At 38.2% G+C, this 25578-nt stretch overlaps 1 protein-coding gene across 11 annotated transcripts in view; it reads right to left on the bottom strand.

Annotated features, from left to right (window-relative positions):
* Positions 1-25578, bottom strand: part of NAXD (NAD(P)HX dehydratase) — a 57072-nt gene that overhangs the window by 21477 nt on the left and 10017 nt on the right. For all 11 annotated transcript variants that reach the window (XM_077158673.1, XM_077158675.1, XM_077158672.1 and 8 more), the window contains 3 exons: positions 23031-23076; positions 21757-21845; positions 4232-4340 (listed from right to left, as the gene is read on the bottom strand). In XM_077158673.1, the coding sequence (XP_077014788.1) occupies positions 4232-4340; positions 21757-21845; positions 23031-23076 (244 nt within the window). The remainder of the gene's footprint in view (positions 1-4231; positions 4341-21756; positions 21846-23030; positions 23077-25578) is intronic.

The following is a 25578-nucleotide window of genomic DNA, read 5'->3' as shown; positions in this document are numbered from 1 at the left end:
CTTTATAGCAAAAGAACAAGCAACAACAGAAAAACACAAAATTGGGGTCTCAACAAAATTAAAATCTGCTATGTATCAAAGGATATTATAAGAAAGGGAAAAGACAACCTACAGAATGGGAGAAAATATTTGGAGGCCATATAAAAAACAAGGGTTTAATATCAAGAAACGATTCCATAAGAAAAAGTCAAACCACTCAATTTAAAAATGGGCAAAGGTCTTGAATAGATACTTCTCTAAAAAATATATACAAATAGCCAATAAGCACATGAAAAGAGGCTCAACATCACGAGCCATTAGAGAAATGCAAGTCAAACCACAGTGAGATTCCATTTTACACCCAGAAGAATGGCTATTGTTTAAAAAAAAGAAAATAAGTGTTGGCAAGAATCTGGAAAAAACAGGAGCCCTCCTGCATTTCTGGTGGGAATATAAAATGGAACAGCTGCTGTAAAACACTTAGGCAGTTCCGCACAAAGTTAAGCGTAGAATTACCTCTAACTGGACAGTACCACTTCCAGTATATACATGTATGGTAGACAGAATTATGTACTCCAACCTAGAGACATGTTTTTTTTAAAGATTATTATTGAGAAATATCCACACATATACAGTCCAACCATATTATACAATTAATGGCTCACAATCATCACATAGCTACATAGCTGTGCATTCTTCACCATGATCATTTTTAGAACATTTGTATCACTCCAGAAAGAGAAAAAAAAAAACTAATACATCCCATATCCCTTTCCCCTCCCTCTCATTCACCCACGGTATTTCAATCTACCCACTTTTTACCCTTTATCTCCCCCTATTATTTGTTTTTATCCTTTTTTTAAAACTCATCTGTCCATACCCTTGATAAAAGGAGCATAGACACAAGGTTTTCATAATCACAAAGTCACATTGTAAAAGCTGTATCATTATACAATCATCATCTAGAATCAAGGCTACTTGAACACAGTTAAACAGTTTCAGGCACTTTCCTCAAGCCACTCCAATACACCATAAACTAAAAAGGGATATCTGTATAATGCCTAAGAATAACCTCCAGGATAACCTCTTGACTCTGCTTAAAATCTTTCAGCCACTGAGACTTCATTTTGTCTCATTTCTCTCCCTTTGGCCAAGAAGGCGTTTTCATTCCCGGGATGCCAGGTCCCAGCTCATCCCCAGGAATCAGGTCCCATGTTGCAGAGAGATTTAAATCCTTGGGAGTCATGTCTCACATAGAGGGTAAGGCAGTGAGTTCACCTGCCAAGTTAGCTTAGAGAAAGATACCACATCTGAGCAACAAAAGAGGTTCTCTGGGCGTGATTCTTAGGCATAATTATAAGTAGGCTTAGCTTCTATTTTCAGGAATAAGTGTCATCTGGGTGAGACCCAAGACAGAGGGCTCAGCAGGAATAAGTGTCATCTGGGTGAGACCCAAGACAGAGGGCTCAGCCTATAGAATTGATTGTCTCCACTGCTTACAAGAATATCAGGAATTCCCCAGATAGGGAAGTTTAATATTTCCTCCTTTCTCCCCAGTCCCCCAGAAGACTTCGCAAATACTTTTCTACTCTCTGCCCAAATTACTCTGGGATATATCCGGGCATCACAATAACCTGTACTAGAGAAGTATTCTTAATCCATATTCCTGTGGGTATGAGCCCACTGTAAATAGGATCTCTTGAAGATGTTATTTTAGTTAAGATGAGGCTCAACTGAATGAGGGTGGGCCTTAATCTGGATTACTGGAGTCTTTTATAAGCAGAAGAAATTCAGACATAGAGAAAGCTATGCGGAGACACCAGAATATGGAAGTCAGCAGAAACTAATGTGATGGGAAAGTCAAGGAGCCCAAGGATTCCTGGCCAACAGGACTACTGCTGACCCTGGTAGAAACAAGCCTTCTAGACAACGACTTGATTTGAACTTCTAGTCTCTGAAGCCATGAACCAAAAAATTCCTGTTGTTTAAGCCAACCCATTGTGTGGTATTTGTCATAGCAACCTGGCAAACTAAGATGACCCCAATGAATTGAAAACAGGGATGCAAACAGATACTTGTACAACAGTGTTCAAAGCAGCATTATTCACAATAGCCAAAAGGTGGAAGCAACCCAAGTGTCCATTAAAGGATGAATAAATAAGCAAAATGTGTTATATACATACAATGAAGTATTATTTAGCCATAAAAAGGAATGAAGTTCTGATACATGCTACATGTGGATGAATACTGAAGACATCATAGAGTGAAATTAGCCAGATAACAAGGGACAAATATTGTATGATCTCATTTAAATGAAAGGACTAGAATATGCAAATTCATAAAAGTAGATTACAGGTTACCAGGGCAGGGGTGGAGTGGGGTATGGAGAAATAATGTTTAATGGGTACAAAGCTGCTGTCTGGAGAGATGGAAGAGTTCTGGTAACGGATGGTGGTGGTGATAGCACAACATTGTCAATGTAATTAACACCATTGAATCGTATACTTGAAAGTGCTTAAAATGGGGTACTAATGTTGTACATTTGTTATCACAATAAATTTAAAAAAACAGAACTATAACACAAAGATATAAACTATGTAATACAACTAATGTAAACTATGGACTTTAGTTAATAATATAATGGTTCATCAGATGTAACAAATGTACCACACTAATCAAAATGCTAATAGGGAAAACATGAACTCTGTACTATCTGCATAATTTTTCAGTAACTTACAACCACTCTAAAAAAGACAGACTATCAAAAATAAATATTAAATAATAAATGAAAGAATGTGGCTATGAATTGCAGTCTCATACCTAATCCTAGTGATTCTACAACCATATCTCATCACTGTACCTGGCTGTGCTCTGTCTGCTGATGTAGTAGTTACATTCAGTTGTCAACTTGGCCAGGTGAAGGCACCTAGTTTTGTTGCTGCCAACATGAGCCAATGGTACATGAACCTCATCTGTTGTTAATTACATCTCCAGTCGGCTAGGAGGCGTGCCTGCTGTAATGAATGACGTTTGACTTAATTGGCTGGTGCTTAAATGAGAGAGCACAACATAGCACAGCCCAAGCAGCTCGGCATCCCTCATCTCAGCACTCGCAGCTCAGCCCAGGCCTTTGGAGATGCAGAAAGGAATCACCCCAGGGAAAAGTTGTTGGAACCCAGAGGCCTGGAGAGAAGGCCAGCAGAGATTACCCTGAGACTTCCCACGTAAGAAAGAAACTCAGATGAAAGTTAGCTGCCTTTCCTCTGAAGAACTAACAAAATAAACCCCCTTTTATTAAAAGCCAATCAGTCTCTGGTGCGTTGCATTCTGGCAGCTAGCAAACTAGAACAGCTGGTTTTATCTGGGAAGACATCAGGCAACAGAGATGTCAACAATGGTGTCAGCCACAACCAAAATGCCTCTAGGACCCTCAGCATCCCGGCTAAGAAACTGGGTTAACAGAAGATTTGAGAAAACCCAGCTGACAACACAATGCTAGAACCAACAGAGTATTTTTTGGACTTTTATCTAAACATACAACTTACAAAAATAATGTTTTTAGAATAATTTAGTCTCAGAAATATCATGCTCTAATTCAAGTCACTTTTGAGAATGACTTTCAACTTTTTTCTATGTCATATACTATGCTTAAAACTAGGCACTATGCAAAGTGTTTTACAAAATTTCACTCACAGTAACCCTCAGATAAGTGCAATTACCCCCTTTATAGAGAGGAAATCACGCCCTGGAGAGGATGAATAACTTGCCAGGGTCCCATAGCAAATGCAGAGGTTGAGCTGGAAAGTTAAGTTTAAGTTTGAGCCTTTGGCTCCAAATCTTTGTTCACTATTCAACACTCTCAACTTGGATGCTTGAACTTCTGATCACACAGAACAAAAAGACATATAAACTTGTGTCACCCATAAAAAGTTTGAATTGATTCAATATTTACTTTGTTACTATTCAGTATAAAATTAGCTAGTGCCCAAAGAGTGAAAAAGAGATTCATTCAGTCTGCTGTTGATTTATTTCATTTTGTTTGTAAGCACAGTTCATTTCTACCATTAGCCTATCTCCTCTTCTATCCCTCAAATCAATTTTTATCTATTTCAGTTATTTCAAGACAAGCTGCACAGAACACTAACCAACAATGTAATTTATGCCTGGAAAATCAAAGAAAAATGTTTCTATTCTGACTTCAAGAGCTTTAAGTCCATTATGAGAGGTTATATTTAATAATTATATACATTACCTTGACATTTTCTAGAAGAACATCATCTCTACCTAAGCCAGGTCCTATGACAAGGGTATGCAATCGGGGTAACCAGTTTTCCACGTCATGAACGGCATTTGGGCTGTCACTAAATAAGGAAAAGAAGGGCAAATAGGTTTACTTAAAATTTTTATTTACCTTTTTAAACTAATTATTTTGAAAAAGTTTTAGCTTTACAGTTACAAAAATAGTATATTAAGTTCCTATATATGTTTTACCCAGCTTCTCCTAATGATAACTTTTTACCACGTTTCAATTATCAAAACTAAGATGTTAAAATGTTGGAACAATATTTACTAGGTCAAAAACTTTATTTGGAGTTCATCAGATTTCCATTAATAGGCTATTCCTGTTCCAGGAACCAAACTAGAACTCCACACTGCATGTCACCTTAGTCTTCTCCATAGACTGGTTTACGTTTTTAATGCCCTAACTTAGATGTCTGATTTTCAACATATAAAACAAGTTAGAATAAGAATTATAGTAAATTTCAAAATTATTTCTGCCCTCCAAAATAACCAGTTTGCTTCTATCACATCTATATGTAGATATAAAGTATACTTTATATACTTATAAACAATATTCTACATTAAATGCATTAATTACATTAAATCCTTCTATATTAATGCCTTTATCATACTTTACAGTTGTATAGTATTTTGTTGTTTTTCACATCTTCATATTTATCATCTAACTTCATAAAACTCAAGACTCTCGGAACTGAAGGAATACTAGTGGTGACCTAACTAACCTCCCATCTAAAGTAGGAACTCCTCCTAAACGTCTCTCAGGCACTTCCCACCTCTGATTAAATACCGAGTTTGAACAGCTGTCCCACAGTTGACCAAGTTTTCATTTGTTTGTGCACTCCTGAGATTCAATGGAAATCTGCCTCCTTGTAACGCTCCTTTGCTCATTCAACAAATAGCTTCTGAGTACCTACCACATGTGGGGGACTGTGCCAGACACTTAAATTTGGGGTTAAATTAGGCAGACTTCCATTTCCTCCCAGGGCTCACAATCTGATGGACAAACATGCTGAAGAATAATTAAAAATCTGTTACTCCACTCATGCTAAAAACACAATGGAGCAGGGGAGAAATGGGAATACCCAAGGGTTGCATGTAAACAACCAACTCTGCCAAGAACATCAAAGGCAGTGACATTTGAATCAGGTCTCATGAAGTCACTAAGTGACTGCTGAAAGAACAGCATTCTGGGCAGAAGGCAGCCTTGTAGCTCTCAACTCCAGATTCAGGGCATGGCCCCTATCCCCTTCCACAGGACAGCCTATCCGATAGCTGGAGACAACCACTGTCATATTAGGGTATGTAACAACACCCTCAATGCCCAGGTTTTCTCTTCTCCAGGCTAAGCACACCCAGTCCTCAACCCCAGGTTCCCTCTCATGACCTCACTGGCTGATACCTCCCTACCTTTTCCCTCCCACCTTTGTGCCACACCCAGTTCTCTAGAATCTGACTAAATCTCTCTGCCCAAAACACACTTCTTGGGGAGCTGGGGAAAGTATTTTGACTCACATTTCATGGATGAAGAAACCCAAAAACAGAAAAGTAAATCCTTTCAAACAAACCAGTGTCTATGGCAAGCCTAAATGTGAACCCAGTCCTGCTTTAGGGTTCTTTCCATTACACCGTACTGCTTCATTTTTCTGTTGCAAGATGACTTTTACAAATGTAGAATGTGCTTATACAGGGGCATACTCTAAATAGAAAATCAAACAGTAAAGCAATTAAGTTATCCAAATTTCATGTAGCTAAAGTACTGTCAACACTCGGAGAGTCTTTGAAAAAAGTGCATGTTAGACTGTCCACATTATTGGCTGTAACACTCATTTTTGACCACTGAAGCACCCTGAAGGTTCATTTTCCAGGGGCAGGACTAGGAACCCTGAGACCAGGATGGTGGTGTTTGAGAACCAGTTTCCAGGAAGTCTAACTCCATCTCAGCAGCTTGTACAAACTACCCTAGAAAAATGAGCAACTTCTAGCTACTGCTGGTGTTGGCAGTAAAGAAATTCAGCAATGGGTACAGAAATGATGGTTCTCAGCCAGTAAAGCAAAGTAACTGAGAGCACAAGTTTCAGAATCAAATAAATCCATGTTCAAACTCCAATTATGCCACTTACCAGCTGCATGCCCTATGGCAATTTCTTTAACTCTCTGAGCTTCATTTCCTGAATTTGGAAAATGGGGCCAATAATATCTACATCTTGTAAAGATGTCAGGGGTGTCAAACAATAAAATGCATGCAAAGAAATTAGCATGGTGCCCAGAACTTAGTAAACATTCCCCTAAAGATCACCTACTATGACTACTATTAATTGCTATTATTAACAACAGTCAGTAAAGGGGAGCCCATCAAATGCAGTGGGGCTGGGAAGGACAATACAAGCCTATCACGTAAAAGCTACAGCAAGGTTCAAGACCTCACCTGCAAAAGGCCAGGTATACATACACCACAGAGATGAGTAGAGAAGATCATGGTGGAAGGTAGTTCATGAAAATTTATTACTACTCAGTAATAAATTTTCATTTATTTATTAAAATTTAGTAGTAAATTTATTACTACTCAGGAGATTACTGCTGTTTGTCATTGTGGGCTCAGTGGTGCCAGATCTTCCAAGTTTTCAAGAGTTGACAAAAATCTGTTTTTTTAAGTGTAAGATCTAATTTTATGAGTGCTCAGATTTTTAAAAACATAATGTAGAGAAGATTTATATATCTACAGATCACATCCGGTACACAAGCTGCCAGCCTGTAGGTCTATAACCAACAAGCTATAGGACAACACCGGCAAGTAAATAACATGTTTTAGTGACTCTGTTAAAAATACAAAAAGTGTTTAGGTGATAAGAGGTAAAACTTCATAGAAAGTTAAAGAGAAGATGAACTTGTAGTTTGCACAGGAAACACTGGACTCTTTAAGGTAGAAAAAAAATGCAGAAACCTTCCCAAGAAGTAAGATATTGAGAAGCGCCCAGCAGACCACCCATGATGTATTCTTTGCATACTGTGATGCTGACCCCATGGCCACAGCAACATCTCCTTCTTATTGAAGACAAACAGAAGGCTGAGTCAAGCATGAAAAGAATATGTAGCCAAGAAGAAGTAAGCATCCCAGTTTAAGAAAAGTCAAGGACAGACTACTGTAACATGTAGCAGTGCAGAATTTATGAATAAGCAGGGTTTGCTCTTCAAGAGTAAGAATCAGGGAAGAGGGAAATGAGACATAGTGTCAATGGCTGAGAGATTCCAAACAGAGTCGAGAGGTTATTCTTATGCATCAAGTAGATATCATCTTGTTATTCAAGATGTAATGGAGAGGCTGGAGGGAACTGCCTGAAAATGTAGAGCTGTGTTCCAGTAGCCATGTTTCTTGAGGATGATTGAATAATGATACAGCTGTCACAATGTGACTGTGTGATTGTGAAAACCTTGTGTGTGATGCTCCTTTTATCTACCTTGTCAACAAAGGAGTAGAACATATGGAATAAAAATAAATAACAGGGGGAACAAATGCTAAAATAAATTTAGTTTAAATGCTAGTGATCAATGAAAGCAAGGGGTAAGAGGTATGGTAGGTATCATCTTTTTTTTCTTTCCTGTGTTCGTTTTATTTCTTTTCTATTGTCTTTTTATTTCTTTTTCTGAATTAATGCAAATGTTCTAAGAAATGATGAATATGCAACTAAATGATGATATTGTGAATTACTGATTATGGATGTTGTTTTATTTTGTTTCTTTATTTTTTTAATTAATAAATAAAAAAAAAAAGTAAGAATCATGTACCTTCATCCTGGCAATGAACCAAAAGTCATACAACAGCTATCTTTAGCATACTTTCTCACTATCTTGATAATTCCAATAAAGTCATGGGAACTGTTAATGCAATAACATCATATAGAAATACATGAGTAGTGTAGATGAGTGTATACTTAAAGAATCTGATTTTCTTTTTAACATCTAATATAAGCTCATGTGTACTTCAATACTGTTTGGAAAAATACACAACAAAAAGGGCTATGAAGGCAGGCTATGGAGGCTCAGGACCCAGGTTCAATTCCTGGTGCCTGCCTATGCCCAAAACAAAGGCGGGGGCTATGAGTTCACAGTGATAACACAAACCAGTTTGCATTTTTCCAATGTCTACACACATTTGAAAAAGAGAATGTATTTATACAACACATCTCTTCAATCAATGCCTGGTCATTAACTCCCTGCAAAACTGCAGAATCTCAAAAGTCACAGAGCACAGACTGAGTGCAATGATCCAGAGCTGGGACTGGCAATCTTTTTCTGTAAAGGGCCAGATAGTACATATTTTGGGCTTTGTTATCTTTATAGTGTCTCAAAAATATACAACTTTGCCACTGCAGCGTGAAAGTAGCCACAGACAATGTGTAGACGAATAGGCATGGCTGTGTTCCAATTAAACATTATTTACAACGTCAGACAGTGGGCCTGATTTGGCCCATGGGTCCTAGTTTGCTAGCCATGGTCCAGAACAGGGCTTGTTTAATAGAAATATGTGAGTTATATATGTAACTTTAAATTTTCCAGTAGCCACATTTTAAAAAGAAACAGACAATATTAATTTTAATAAGATCTTTTATTTAACTGAACATAACCAAAATATTAACATTTTACCATGTAATCAGCATTTAAAAAATAAGTAATGAATTACTGTACATTCTTTTTCATAGTAAGTCTTTAAAAGCCCAGTATATTTTATACTTTTAGCCTATCTCAACTCAGACAAGGCACATTTTCAAGTATCCAACAACCACATGGAGTTAGAGGTTACCACATTGGTCAGCATAGGCCTAGGGTTGAAATCAACAGCCTAATTTTTAATAGCTAACCTCATGAAGACCTGAGGGGGTCACCTAAGTTTTCCAGTAATACTTTACTATATTTTATGGGGAAAACTATGCCAAATGACTAATTCTGATCTGGGAAATACTTAAAAGTCTCTACACATCAATCTTCTCAAATTCCTAATTGATAAAAACATTGTTAAAATTACTCTAATTAAAGGATGTGCAATAATCTTTCGGGTTTTTGAAAAACTGGACATCCAACAAAGTCCTCAACCTCCACATGGCCATGAACCAGGGGGCTCAGCTTTGAAAGAGCTCTGAGCAGCCAAAGTAAGGGTCACACAGTCCACACCCCACCTGTGGAAGAGAGCCACAGATAACCAACCTGCACACTCCTGTTTAGGATATAAAATGACCAGATTCTCACTTTAATAACTAAGAAAATATCTTCAAAATTCCACTGGTTATTCCTATGAAGCATCTATGTGTCAGACACTGAAACAAGACACAATTTTCTGCTCTGGAAAAGCTCATGGAGCAGTGAAGAGCACAGATGACCGAATACAGTGAGAATAAAGTGCCATCTGCGCTGTGGCACAGCCTTACCCAGGAGAGACATAGGACCCAGAAGAGACACACCTAAGCCAGACTAGGAAGTCCAGAGGCCTCGATGAGAGGCAGCCCTTTACGGGAAGATTAAAGGGTGACGGGGAACTGGCAAGGTAAAGTAGGTAGGGAACAATTCTGCCAGAGGCACCACACTTTCACTGTAGGAGAAAGGTGTGCAGCCCCTGAGGGGAGGAGAGAGCTGCCCTACACAGGTAGAAACTAAGATTTCAAGGCCAGGAGACAAGGCTCAGGAGCAGACTGGGGGCAAATTCTCAAAGGCCTTCCTGCTGCTCCGCAAGGTGATGGGAAGCCAGGAAAGCACGGAAAGCAGAAGACAAACATGACCAGATTTACCTTAAGGGCTGGCAATTTAAGAAAATTACCATGGGCTATACATAATAAATTCAAAAGAACACCCTCTCTGAAAATGTAAAAATTTATGAAATGTCGTTTTAATTGATTAAAACCAAGAAAAGAACTAGGACTACATTAGTTATGCTTGTAAGGAAAATAAAGAAAGCTATCAATTAAAATGTACGCTTAATGATTTAATTATTTTGAGCACAGAATTTCTTGGCTACAGAAGAAATGGCTTAGTTTCATCTGACGCCAATTAATTTTCAACATGCCTTAACTTAGAAACAAAAGAAAAACTTTTGTTTTTCTAAAGCAGATCCTTTTGGTTCAACAGGCAACATCACAATGTCAATAATAAAATACAAAAAGTTATCTAAGTATGAGGTTCAGCTTAATTCTAAACCAACTTATACATTTTAAAATAAGTATTGTACCTGAGTACAGTTTCAGCTTAGGGAACAAAAATACTGCCTATCATCTTAACTTGTCCTCAACGTACAACTTAACCAGAGGATGCACTTCATTTCATTTAACTGAGAAAAACTGATCAGAAGTTGTTCAAAGAAGGCTATAAAAAAAAATACACATTTATACCTGGAAGTGTGGTCAATATATCCCTGCAGGCAAGCAATCCCAACACAACACACCCTCTCCTCTGCTTCTCTTTAAGGAGGGTCAATTGTTCAGGCAGCTCAAACATCCGCTCTAGAAGCTCTTATACTAGACTGTAAACTCCTGTGGCCTGAGCCAGGAAACCTCCACCATCTGCTTAACCCTTAAGACCAGCCTGGGGGGAGGAGAGCAACCTCTAGGAGGGTTTCTTCAGGTATCTGGTCTGCACTGGGTGGCCCTGCGTGTCCTCACATCCTATGTACATGCTCATCACAGTCCCTAAACTGTCCTTACCTCACTAGGTTACAGGCATGTACCTCACTGTCCTTGGAGTCCCAGTGTCTGCACAGGGCTCTTAGACACTTGTTGCACACATGAATGGGTAAGATTTGTGCCTTGACCGGAGCTTGAATACAGGAATAATGTGGCTGTCCATATGTTAATCTTTCAGGGAAGCAGTGTTTACTTAAACAATTAGCTTTCCAAGCATAAACGGTAAGATTATTCATGAAGCCAATTAATCCTTCCCTGCTGGGATGACATATACAGTCACCTCAAAGGTGAGCTTTCAAATTCAAAATACTTGCACTGATAACATCTGTAATTATTCATAGCCACTTTTAATTAAGACTGGCACCTCCATCTTGTCACCCACAAAGAGGATGCAAATCAATTGCAATATGAGTCAAAGCAAGTTTCGATTCAATTTGACTACACAAATATTTGAGGGTCTATGATTTTCAAGGTAGTGTGCAAAGAACAGCAAACCTGGTCAAGTTGGACAAAACACTTGGCCTCAGGGGCTTACACTAGGGCTGCAAACCATTATTAGAGAGGTAATATCTGGCGGGAGAAATAAATACAATGAAATCAGAAGAACTGCTGTCCTTTGCACCTAGAATTATCCACTGCTTTGTTCTCTTCACATAAAAGAGATATGTACTGAAATACAGTGATTGGCGAATGCTATGCCTCAGAATCTGAATTACCAAATAATTTGAATTAAATTTAATAGTGAACATAATTTAGTTCTCATTCATACCTTAAGAAATGCAGACTACACATTCCTTAAGGAATGTATACGAAGAAATTCTGGGGGAATTCTCTGCCTGGATTCTGAAGATATTTAATATTGGTCACACCTTAAACATCCTGTTTAGAAGCTCTGGTACTATCTGAATTATCATTATATTCCTCATAGCTCCTAGTATAGTGTCTTATTCCTAATACATAATAAAGTTTGAGTAAATGAATGAAGATTTTCATTCAGTCAAAGATGAAAATGGAACTAAGTTTTGTATAGGCAGATACATGCAGGAGACAAAGAAACCATTAGTTTCCTCTGAGAAAAAAGTCATAACCTTCTCTTTGGCTAATTACTGTTGCAGTTATTCATTCACAAACACTTATTCATTTAACATTTACTTGGCTCTTGCTAAGTACCAGGTACTCCTTTAGGTTCTATTAGTACCTATCACTTTGAAGAAAAACAATGATCATGTAACAAATTTATTAATTTTAACAGCTGCGTATTAGGAAGATTTCTACCCTCATAAATCTAATGATGTGTGCAATGGATTGAAGAGTTTCCCCCCCCAAATTCATGTCTGCTGGAACCTCAGAATATGAAGTTATTTGGAATAGGGTCTTTGCAGATGTCATTAATTAAGCATCTTAAGAAGATATTACATTGATTTAGGGTAGACCTTAAATCTAACAGCTAGCTTCTTTAAAAGAAGAAGAGAGACACAGAGACATCAAAGAAGGCCATGTGAAGATGGAGGCAGAGACTGGAGTGATGCAGCTTTAAGCCAAGGAACACACAAGGACTGCAAGAAGCCCCCCAAAGCTGGAAGAGGCAAGGAAGGATTTTTCCCTAGGGTCTCTGGAGAGAGCATGGACCTGCTGATACCTGGATTTCAAAATTCTAGCCTCCAGGATTGTTTAAGAATAATTGTGTGCTTTTTTAAACCACCAAGTTTGCAGTACTTTGTTAAGCAGCCACAGGAAACTAAGACAGTTTGTCTGGTTACTGTGACTGATGATCTCACAAATAAATGTTACTATTTACAAAAAGGGAAGAGAAAACACAATTGACCTCGTGCCATCTCAGAGCCTATGCCCTAAAGAAAGGAGCCTTGAGGCATTAAAAGACAGCACCCTCTTCAAAGTGATGGGTGACTGTGGAAACTTCAGCCCATTCTTCCCTGCCACACCAGCAACTGCTTTCATTCAGTTCCTCCAACTAATAAATACCTGAGGATCCATTTCATGGCCCTCCTATCTGTTGCTTACAGGTGTGGGGATTGGTAATAGTCCCACGACTCATGGCGGTACAATGTCCTCTCAATCTAAGGTGGAAAAGTCTTCTAGCAGGTGAACTTACTGAGAATCTGAGCAGTTCCCAAAACAATTGCCAGTCCATAGGACAATGACTATTCAACCACCCCTTGCCAAAAGTCGTAAATTCTACTCCTTGCTGGCAGCAGGGTGGTGATGTAGCTTGCCAAAAGCCAGGAGCTATGTTCCTCGGGCATCACAGAGCCCTGATAGTGGGTAGGATCCAGTGACAAAATTCAGCTTCATGTGCCATTCAAAGTAACTGGCTAAGAAGCAGGTTATTTCCAGCAGACTTCCATGACTTAATTCTCCCACAGGATTACTGACAACCTGGAATTTCACACTAATGGTAAAGACAAGCTGCTGTTCATCTGTATGCTTTCACAAGATTTGTCTCTGGTCCTTAGTTGAATTCTGAGTCCATTGAAGTAAAATTTTTTTTTGTTTTCAAACCCATCCACATACAGAGTACCCTTTGGATTATTATAGCACCAGAAATTCATGGCTGGGAAAGCCTTGGAGACATCTAGTCTGATTCTTTTATTGTAAAATAAGGGTGTTAAAGCCCAGAGAAGCCAAGTGATGGACTCCAGATCACACAGCTAATAAGTGCGCCTGCTATCCCCTAGATGGGAAACCCCGATCTTCCATGTACTTTCTACCTCTTCTGACTCAAGTCAAATCTTACTGAGCACCTTCTAAGCACGGGCCTATGTCCTAAACCTCAAACTCTTCTGGTCTGGTTCTCTTCATGCCATTTATAAGCTCCAGGTTTCCACAAACAGCCGAACTCAAATTTCAACTTTAATCCTTCTATCAGGCACATAAACCAGCACGTAGCCAGGAAAGAGGCATTCAGGCATAATGCACATCTCATCCATACTCTATCTCCTGTAACCTTTACAATAGTCCTGTAAGACAGGCTTAAATTTCCATTTATGAGTAAATCTGCAATTCAGAAGAAATCTATTCACAGTCACATGACCAGTAGGAGTCCAGACCGTGAGCTACAGTCTAATAAACCAAGCTACTTGTTGGGGATTGAATAATGCACCCTATAAAAAACATGCTTTGAATTTTAATCTGTGTTCTTGAGGGTGTGAACTCATCATAAACAGGACCTTCTGAGGATGTTATTATTAGTTAAGGCATGGCCAAACTGAAATAGGTTGGGTCTTAATCCTTATTAATGGAGGCCTTATAAAGAGGGGAAATTCTGACTCAGTCAGTGAGGAGAAACTGCGAGAAGCTAGAAGATGTAGTAGAGGCCAGAGGTCAAAGAAGGCCAGCAGAGACCAAGGATAGAGATCACCATGTGACACAGGCCTGCCATCACCAGAATGCTAGCTGCCTACCCCAGGAAAAAGCATGACCTTGGCAGCACCGTGATTTTGGACATCTAGCCTTTAAAACTATGAGACAACAAATGCTTAAGCCAACCCACTGTGTGTTTGTCGTAACAGCTCTGGCAGACTAAGATACCACCTTAAAAAACTCTGAATTCATTCATGAAATTTAATGAACCAACTCTACTCTGCAGCTATTAATTTTTCCCATTTATCCCTGCTCCAGCCAGAGGCAGATCTTGAGTGGAACTGACCAACACAAACTTGCTCTGGATCCAGGAATATAATGAGAAACTTTTCACCAGTTTTAGCCCAAAGACTAAGAACATTTAAAGTTCTTGGAACTTGGAACAACCAATATAATTCCTAACAAAGATTAAATTACTTTTTGATTTAATGTGACTCTTCCACATTTTTGCATCATGCCTTTCTTCCTATCTCATAGAAATTTCTTTTTAAAATATTTTTATTAAGAAATATCCACGCATATACAGTCTAATCATATTATACAATCAGTGGCTCACAATATCATCACATAGTTGTGTATTCTTCACCATGGTCAATTTTAGAACATCTGCATCACTCAGAAAAAGAAATAAAAAGAAAAAAAAAGAATTCACACATTCCGTACCCCTTAACCTCTCACTGACCCACAGTATTACAATCTTTACCTTTTATCTTCCCCTATTACTTATTTTTATCCTTGTTTTTTATTTATTTTTATTGAGAAATATCCACATTATGTACAATCCAACCATAGTATACAAACAATGATCATCATATAGTACGATTCTTCACCACAATCATTTTAGAACATTTGCATCACTCTCATGGTAAAAATTTTTTTCCAATGGTTTTTAGGATATTCACAGATTTGTGCAAACATCATCACAATTTAAATTTAGAACATTTTTATTATGCCAAAAGAAACCCCATACCACTGGCAATCACTAGCCATTGAAGTTACCAATTATTATTGTTGATACCTATTTCACCCTTCAATTCCATCAGTGTTTGTTTCAAGTATTTTGGGACTCTATTGCCCGGTACATAAATGCCCCTCTTTATCTCTGGTAACATTTTTTTGTTTTAAAGTCTATTTGCTTGACAATTGTATAGTCACTCCTGCTCTCTTATAGTTACTGTTTGCATGGTATATCTTTCTACAATTGTATAGTCACTCCTGCTCTCTTATAGTTACTGTTTGCATGGTATATCTTTCTACAATTGTATAGTCACTCCTGCTCTCTTATAGTTACTGTTTGCATGGTATATCTTTCTACATCCTTATACTTTCAAACTATTTATGTTTTTTAATCTAAATTGTTTCCTGTAGACAGCATACAGTTAGATGCTTTATATAGTCTGACAATCTCTGCCTTTTGTTTGGATCATGGTAAAAATTTTTATGGAGTTTACTGACCATGTTCCCTGCTCTCAATTACACTGTAGGTGGCCTAAATTTATGTAAGTCGGTACAAAATATAAAAATGAAATGCTCTCAGGTAAGTTCAGAGAGGTCTATCTTTTCAACAGCGGAGGCAATGGTGAAATCCAGTAGAAGATGTAGCAAAAAAAAAAAATGTATTAGTAGAGGAACAAATGGTACTCTATGATCTTTAAAGAAAAGGCTTTTGCCTGTAATGACATCTCTTTAACTCACTTGCTGACCTTCAGAGATTCACAGAGCCATCAGCCTGTTAAAACAGACCAAGCCAGTTAAAATGGGGCACAAAAATCTTAGGAGAAATCTAAAAGGATATGGGCAGAGAGTGACAATCTAAAACTTAAAACAAATCCTTAATATTCGGAATCACTAAGATATCTTTACTTTGCAGAAGTTAAATGAGTAGCTCAAGGTCCAAGCCAGTCAGCCACAGAAGTAGAATGAAATCATTGTCCTTACAATTACTCATTCAAAATGACAATGCAGTAGTCCGTATTCAAAATAATACACGTTACACAGCTCTACAACAGGGAGGCAAAGGATTTCTGTAAAGGGCCAAGAGAGTAAATATTTTAAGCACTGGGGAAGCCACATCAGATCTTCATCTCATATTCTTCTTTGCTTCTTTTTACAACTTTTAAAAATGTAAAAACTATTCTCAGCATTCAGGACAGCTGGCTGGATGGGACCTGTAGGCTTCAGTTTTAAACCTGCCTACAATCTCATTTGCAATCATTAAACCTGTGAATGCTTCGGTGCCATGGAATCTAGGAACATATAATATCCTAATGCAGATTACAGTCTTGAACACTCACTTGAACATTCAAGAGCTATGTGAAGATCAAGAGCCCTGGATACAACTTCACCTCCACATACTGCAGAACAGACTATTGTGAATTTCAGTAAAGAACTAAAGACATAACAACATGACAAAGAATCAGGATATGGTTTTTTGTTTAGTTTTGTCTTTTTGCTTTTAAGGTAGAGAAACATTGAAGATATCTGTAGTCTACAGGGAAGGCATATTGATTTGATAATGTGAGAAAAAGATGAAGGGAATGCAGTCACGACATAAAAGATGGTCAGCAGTGGAAAGGAAAGATATTTCCTCATCTGAGAGTAAACAGCAGAAGTGAAGAGGGAGAATAACAAAAGGGCAGTTACAATCACAAGTTCATAGTTTACTTGTAAAAGAGGTCCTCCCTAAACACAGAGAACAGTGAGGTGAGGTGGGCAAGAGGAAAGTGGAGAGGATACTTAAGAATGAGATGAGAGAAAAAAGGAACAGGGCAGGAACACCTGCTCAAATACCATCTCCTCTGTGAAGCCCTCCCTGATGGCTCAATCAATAGGAACCATTCCTTTTTCTGTTCCTGCCTCATTTTTCTTATGTCTCTAATTCAGCATGTCTGTCTGTCCCCTGAGATTATCTGCTCCTAGAAAGCAGAAAGCTTCCTCTTATTCACCTTTTATACCCCGAGAAAGTTCTGGCTCACCTTAGAAATCTCAGCTAAAAAATTATATGAAGAAAGAAAATTATATTAAAATACAGTTAATAATAAGAGTTAATACTTATCCAGTGTGATAGGTTGAATTATGCACCCCAACACAGACATGTTCTGAATTATAATCCACATTCCTGTAGGTATGAACCCACTGTAAATAGGACCACTTGAAGATGCTGTTTTTAGTTAAGGTGTAATGAGGGTGGCCCTCACCCAGATTACCAAAGGGCAAATACAGAGGACCCAGGAGTCACAGAAGGGAGAAAGGAAAGGACGTCGCCCTGTGAGGTCAGGCGAAGACGAACGCCAAGAGCCCCAAGGATTACAGCAAGCCCGTCCCAGCAGAAAAGAGACTCCAGGGAGGAGGCACTACCTTGCCAACACCTTGATTTTGGATTTCTAGCTTCTGAAACCATGAGCAAATAAATTCTTGCTGTTTAAGTGAATTCATCATGTGGTATTTAACATAGCTGAATAGCAAACTAAGATATCCAGTTTTAAAGATTACAAGTAGTTCCTAACCTGTACAAATTATGTGTTTTTAAAAGGCCCCAATAGAAAGGAATGTAAATTAGAAAAAAAATCTTGGGATTTGTGCTGGTTTGAAATGATGTATGTACCCTAGAAAAGCCATGTTTTAATTCTAATCCTGTTTTGTAAAGGCAGCTGTTTCTTCTAATTCCTACTCAGTACTGTATGTTTGAAACTGTAATTAGAGCATCTCTCTGGAGACGTAATTTAATCAAGAGTGGTTGTTAAACTGTATTAGGTAGAGGTGTGTCTCCACCCATGTGGGTGGGTCTTGATTAGTTTCTGAAGTCCTATAAAAGAGGAAACATTTTGGAGAATGAGAGATTCAGAGAGAGCAGGGCAGAACAACATAGCTATGAGAAGCAGAGTCCACCAGCCAGCAACCTTTGGAGATGAAGAAGGAAAATGTCTCCTGGGGAGCTTCATGAAACAGGAAGCCAGAAGAAGCTAGCAGATGATGCTGTGTTCACCATGTGCCTTCTCACTTGAGAGAGAAACTCTGAACTTCATTGGTCTTCTTGAACCAAGGTATCTTTCCCTGGATGCCTTAGATTGGACATTTCTATAGACTTGTTTTAACTGGGACATTTTCTCAGCCTTCGAATTGTAAACTAGCAACTGATTAAAGTCCCCTTTTTAAAAGCCATTCTGTTTCTGGTATATTGCATTTCGGCAGCTAGCAAACTAGAACAGGACTATCATCTCTAATTTTAAGATTTAGGTTTCAGTTGAGGACAGTTCATTTCATCTATCACGATAGTGACAATCTATAACTGGCATCATTTTATACTGTCCTGACATTAGCTGACCTAAATTAATACTGGATCTAGTTTTCTGAGGCTTATTAGGGTTCACATTTTAAGAAGCACAAGTTTAGCCCCAATTATTCTTGGCAGTTATCTTTCCTTAAAAGAAGTTCTAAGCCCTGGTTAAGATGAATCCTCAGGGTGGGTCACAGTGGCTCAGCAGGCAGAGTTCTCACCTGCCATGCCGGAGGCCCGGGTTCGTTTCCCAGAGCCTGCCCATGCCAAAAAAAAAAAAAGAATCCTTAGCGTGCTCACCCTCCTATGCATTGCATCTTCTGTGCTTAACCCACTGCTGACTATACTTACACATCATTCAACACACAGTATGCCGTAACAGTCACCTGTATATACATGGTTTACAACTCTTATCACAGAGAATTACGAGTGTTTACTAGTAGCTCCCTAGGGGCAGGGCTGCCGTATTCCTATATCTCTTCCTAGGAATAGTTAAATAGAGTATGACTAATTATCAACTAAAAAATGAAGTGCAGAAGTTGCCATCTCATCTCCTCTATTTCTCCCTCAATTCCATCCCTTACACTCTGTAAGCCAAAGAACCCCTTGAAAACTTTATGAAAGCCATGGACTCTGCTCTCAGAGTGCAAGCAAGTGTCCATGCATGTATGCATGCATGCACGCACGCACGCACGTACACACACACACAACACACCATATGAGGAGGGAGTACACAGATACCCTTATGTTAGTCAGGGACACAAAGAGTTGTCTTTATTCAATGTCTTCAAACTCTGCCTCCTATTTGCTTTTAAATCCATTCAATAAAGCTTTTATCTCCTCTAGCTTCCCCCAAGTGGCCCTTATCAAGACCAAGGACTTCCACATTAAGTTGAATTACCCATCCTTAGTTCTCATCTCTCAACTGACCTATGTTACAGCTGATCACAACCCTCTTCTTGAATCATCCAAAAACAATTTCTTCACTTGTCCTCTGGGACACATCCCCTGGTTTCTTACACTCCACCCACCACCTTTTGTCTGATATAGTATACCTCTTCTGCCAGTGATCTGAATACTGGACCTCTTCTCTACATACCCCCATTCCTTGATTATCCCATCCACTCTCATGGCTTTAGATACCATCTACACATTAACGACTCCCAAATACAAGCCTTTCCTGACCCCCACACTCTTATGCACTGCCTACTAGCCATCTCCATTTGGGTATCTAATAGACAACCAAACTCAACACATCAAAAACCAAACTCCTGATCTTTATATCCACTCAAAACCTCTCCCCCATAACTTTCTCCATCTCATTAAAGGACAAATTTCTGACCAAAAATCTTAGTGCCACCCATAACTCTTCCTTTTCTCATGCTCTATACCCAATTCAGCAAATCCTGCTGGCTTTACTTTTCAAATATATCCACAAATCACTTCTCACCATTTGTACTATACCATTTGTCTATTACCAGGATTATTACACAGCCTCCTAACTGGAATCCTTACTTTCATATTTTAACCCCATAGACTTATTCCTAACATGGTAGACAGACTGACCCTTTTAAGATATCAGTCAGGTGATATAATACCCCTGCTCAAAATACTCCAATGACCTCCCATCTCATTCAGTGAAAAAGCCAAAACCCTTACAACAGACTACACAGCCTGTGGGTTTGGAGCTGCACGTACCCTAGAAAATCTTGTTCTGTAAGTTAATCCATTCCTGCGAGCATGAACCCATTGTAAGGAGGATGTTCTGATGAGGTTATTTTAGTTAAGGCGTGGTCCACCTCAATAAGGATGATTCTTAATCCCATTACTGGAGTCCTTTAAAAGCAGAATGAAATTCAGGCAGAGTGAGAGAAAGCCAGAGAGGAAAGTGCCAGAAGTTGAACGTCTACAGAACCCAAAGAGAAGGGAGACCAGGAGATGCTGCCATGTGCGCCTTGCCATAGAACAAGCAAAGGACCAAGGATGGCAGCCAGTCTCAGGACAGCATGGTCTTCAGGAAGAGAGCATTGTCTTGATGCCTTGATTTGGACCTTTTCCCTACCTCAAAACCTATAAGCAAATGAATTTGTACTGTTTAAGTCAAGCTATTGCATTGTTATTTGCTCGAACAGCCCAGGAAACTAAACACAGCTTAATAGGGTTTGGTCCCCTGAACCTCTCCCCTCTCTGATTACTCTCCTCTACCAAAGCCTGACGATGGTGTGTTCCTCAAACACACCAGCAATGTCCCATCTCAGAGTTCTCTTCCCTAAGTATGGCTGGGCCTTTGCCCAGAGAGTTGCAGGACTCATTTCCCTACCTTCTACAGATCTTTACTTGACTAGTCTATTTAAAACTCCAAGACACACAAACCCAGCATTTCCTAGGCCCTTTCCCAACTCAACGCTTCTCCACGGTTCTTATCACCATCTGACATGCTGAATCTTTCTTGTTTGTCTCCAGAGCTATGGAAAGAGCTGGAAGCACCTGAACTATGAAGGACCAGTTCTTGGTACATCACCTTGATGCTTCAAACCTATCTCACATATATTTTTGTTTTATTTTTACCACAGAAAAAAGACTATAGTTTTTATATTTCTTCTGATAGCCAAAAAAAACACTGTATATAGCATGTGGTGTACTGAATTGTGTACCGCGCTTTGGGCATGTTCTTGGTGTTGGTCCATATCCTGGTGGGTGTAGACCCATGTAAATAAGATCTCTTCAGGTAAGGTATGGCCCAACAGAATCGGGTTGGACTTTAATCGATTATTGGATCCTTAATAAGCAAAGGAAATTAGACACAGAAAAATAAGCCACAAGGGGCAGTCAGAAGCTAGAAGTCATTGGAACCTGGAAGATATAGATGCCGCCATGTGCATGGCCATACGACAGAAAACCCAAGGAACCCAAAGACTGCTGCCAGCTAGAAGGTACTCACCCAGGGAGGAAGCAACCTTTCTAGCCTCTGAAACCATAGGCCAATAAATTCCTGTTGTTAAATGAACCTATTGTAAGGTATTTGTTTTAGCAGCAAAGAAACTGAACTAGAGCAGGTACTTAATAAATGCTTCTTAGTTTGTTAGCGCAAAAATGCTAAGTGACTGAGAAAAGTTGCTGCAAGTAAAGAAAACCCAAGGCGAAGGTACTCACAGAACTGGGTGAACAATCAGCTCCGGGCTGTATGACTTAATCACAGGTGCGGCCTCCTTGGTACAGAACACGTGGGATAAATCTGCACCCTGAGAAATGAGGCATAAGAGGCAGACTTAAAACAAGAACTCACACAAACACCAAAACTGGTTTTTCAGGTACAACTCAGTTACTAATAAGATATATGACATTCAACAATTAGAATTTCTCAGCCACATGTGTAAGTGAAAAAAATTACACTACAGTAGTTAACTACGTGGCTTAGGAAAAGCATAAGTAATATAAAGGTAATGCCTATAAAGAAATACTTTTGCTGCCACCTAAGAGGCAGGGTCAAAGCCATCTAGCATCAACTCAGACCCGCTCAGCTTTAAAAGGTTACATTTTTCCTTCTAACTAGTAATCATCTAGGAAACGAAGGTTCACAGGAAGAACTACAGCTAAGGATTTCAGCCCACTTCACATTACCTGTTATGACTGAACAATTAGGATCTGATCAAAATTCATGGGAAATTACCTGGTCTAATAGATTTCAACTGTTTAAGCTAGGACTGTGCTGGTTTGAAACTGTTGTGTATCCCAGAAAAGTCATGTTCTTTAATCCTCATTTAATATTGCTGGGTGGGATCTTTTCAACTGTTTCCATGGAGATGGGTCTCCATCCCTTCAAGGTGGGGGTGCTTATTGGAGGCCTTTAAGAAGGAACCTTTTTGGAAAAAATTTCAGAGCCAACAGAGCCTATATAGCCAGAGACCTTTGGAGATGCTGAAGGATAACATCCCCAGGAAAGCCTTATAAAATGAGAAGCCAGGAGAGAAAGCTAGAAGACGTAGCCATGTGTAGCCATGTGCCTTCCCAGCAGAAAGAGAAATGCTGTTAAGGTATCTTACTCTGGATGTCTTAGTTTGGACATTTCTATTGTCTTAGAATTGTAAACTTGCAACTTAATAAATTCTCTTTTTAAAAGTCATTCCATTTCTGGTATATTGCATTCTGACAGTTTTAGCAAATTAAAACATTTATTCCAGGATAATTTTTGTGGCATACATACTAATAAAAATCTAGTTAAAAATTTTTTTTTAATTCAATCTATTTTGCTTAAATTCAAGCTATTTTTTTGCTGGACAAAACCAGGATAGATTTAAAGGTGTATTTCTATTACCTACAATTACCCTTAGAGGTTATTTATATTTCTGCAAGAAAATATTTGCTTAAATCATATTTAAATAACCCAATCCTTTACTAGGAAAATTCCAGTAAAGAAGTAAACATACCACTTTGAGAGCTGAGATTGCTGCAAAATACGGGGCTCCAGTGTACCTAAAAATGAGATGTTCAGAGTCAGAAAAACTTCTGACAATAAGGCAAATAATCCAGGTTTATTAATAAATAATAAAGACATGAAGTATTACGTGCACAGCACTCTCAACACCTAGTAGATGCTCAATAAATGTTCAATAAACATGAATCAGACCATTAAGTAAATCTTTTACATAAAACTTTTGTACAATTTCAACAGAGTCAAACTCTGGCTTCATGTTACTGCAGCCTCTCTTTAAAGTGCATGTTCAAACTAAAAGGTCAAGAAGAGAGTAAGAATATACTGAAGGCTTCTTCCAGGAAAGACACCAAGTGTTCAGAGAAATAAGAGGAGCAGACACTGTCCCAGAGGAGAGTGAACCCAATTCTAAGAACACAGCAGTGAGCAAAAGCAACAGTCATCTTGTAATAGGGACCAAAGTCAAACCCCTCTAAGACAAACAGCAAGAGACTACATATACATCTTCCTCTTGCTTCAGTCATAATGGTCCAGAATTCTTGAAACTTTATTTTTAATGTCACCTCAAGCAAAGAAACGAAAATCTTTGGACCTGGCATCAGACTGTTCCTTTTATATTAATTTCAAATGGTAAAGTGTTTACTAACCAAGTTAAACACTGAGGACAAGAAAAAAATAGTATACTTTACCTGCATGCAGCCCTCACACAAAGAAGTGTCACAACAGCCAAATAAAGGATATAACATACAATTTGCATATATACAGCCCACAGGATGAAGATAAACCTCACTAATAAAGGAAATGCATTAAAACAATGAAAAGCAGTTTGCTTTCTAGACTAGCAAAGGTTGATGATACCTACAGGGTATAAGGGGAATAGACATTCTTGAACATCACTGGTAGCAGTATACACCACAACAATTTGGGGAAGAGGGTAACTTGGCAATGTTTAAAACGTATATGCACTTTAATTATATACATATTAATATATAATATATTCATATACATAATGTATGTGTAATTTAAAATGTGTATGTACTGTGAACTAGTAAAAATTCTTCTAGGAACTGGTTCCTTGAAAATAACTAAATAGCAGCACAAGAATATATATATATATATATATATATACACACACACACACACACATATATATTTTAATTGTTTATAAATCCCAGTAATGTTTTTCATTTTAAATCAAACACTTAATTTTCTCTTCTTTACCTTAGATATTTAACTTTTTTATTGTATAATACAGCATATATTCAAAGCAAAGAAAGAAAAAAGTAATATTTTTCAACACACTCTTCAACAAGTAGCTACAGGACAGATTCCAGAGTTTGTCATGGGTACCATACCATCCTCTCAGATTTTTCCTTCTAGCTGCTCCAGAATATAGGAGGCTAGAAGGCATAAATATTTTATCATCATAATCAACTTTTTCTTCTTTTTAGGGAAAAATAACATATATACAATAAAGCAATAAACTTCAAAGCACAGCACCACAATTAGTCGTAGAACATATTTCAGAGTTTGGCATGGGTAAGAATATATATTTACAGGGATATTCGCAACTGTATTATTAATAGAAAAAAACAATATAATTGAAATAACCTGTTGTCTTTCAACAGGGAATTAAATAAATTATGGCTTACTCTTACAATGAATATCATACATCACTTAAAAAGAATAGATCATTCAAAAAGAATGTTTATGAACCAACATGGAAAGATATTCATGACACAGAGTTAAATAAAAGCTGTCAGATCACCAAATGGTATGTAAAACATGGCCCCATTTTTGTAAAAAATAGTTATATGCATAGAAAGGCCTAGAAAGTTAACAACATCAGTATTTATTATGATGTGGGCTACTGTGAAACTTTCATTTTACACATTTCAGTATTTGAACTTTCTTTACAATAAACAGATAATAATTGTATAATCAGAATAAAAATACTTCCATATTTAAAGTTTAGTCACTAAAATTAATTAACATATCTTAAGTTGAAAATTATACCCCCGAATAATACCTTACTAAACTTATCTCAAAAGCAAAGCTGATAGGCAACTCTTCCAATGTAGTCTTCCCAAAATAAAAGGCAAGACAAGGAGGATATTTGAGGAATCAATCCTTAATTTCCTTTCAAATCTCCCCAAAGGGCACACCTGAGCATAGTCCAGGACCTCTAGAAAAAAAAGAGCTCGAAATACTCAACTAAAATATAATTCAGTTCACCTGTCTCAGCAAAGATAATCAGTGAGGTCTGCAGTGAGCAGTGACTCAGAGAAAAAAATCACTCACATCCTCTGCTCAAAGAAAATAATCCCAAAGAACGCCAAGTATTCCTACCCAAGCTACAAACCATAAGGGAAGATGGGAAAATAAACAAATATATTTTGCAATAGTCAAAGTTAAATTCAATAGCTAAGAGTTGGGCTAGGAATTCTTAGTCTAACTTATTAACTAAGGAAGGTTGAAACCAAAAATCAGGCAAGGTGGGACTAAAAGTTATCTAAAAATTTCACCTTTATGGAGTGAAGTAT

This window comes from Tamandua tetradactyla, chromosome 4, assembly GCF_023851605.1.
Source record: "Tamandua tetradactyla isolate mTamTet1 chromosome 4, mTamTet1.pri, whole genome shotgun sequence".
Lineage (NCBI taxonomy): Eukaryota > Metazoa > Chordata > Mammalia > Pilosa > Myrmecophagidae > Tamandua > Tamandua tetradactyla.
Note: the sequence above shows the minus strand (reverse complement) of the source record. Positions and strands in the feature narration are given on the sequence as shown.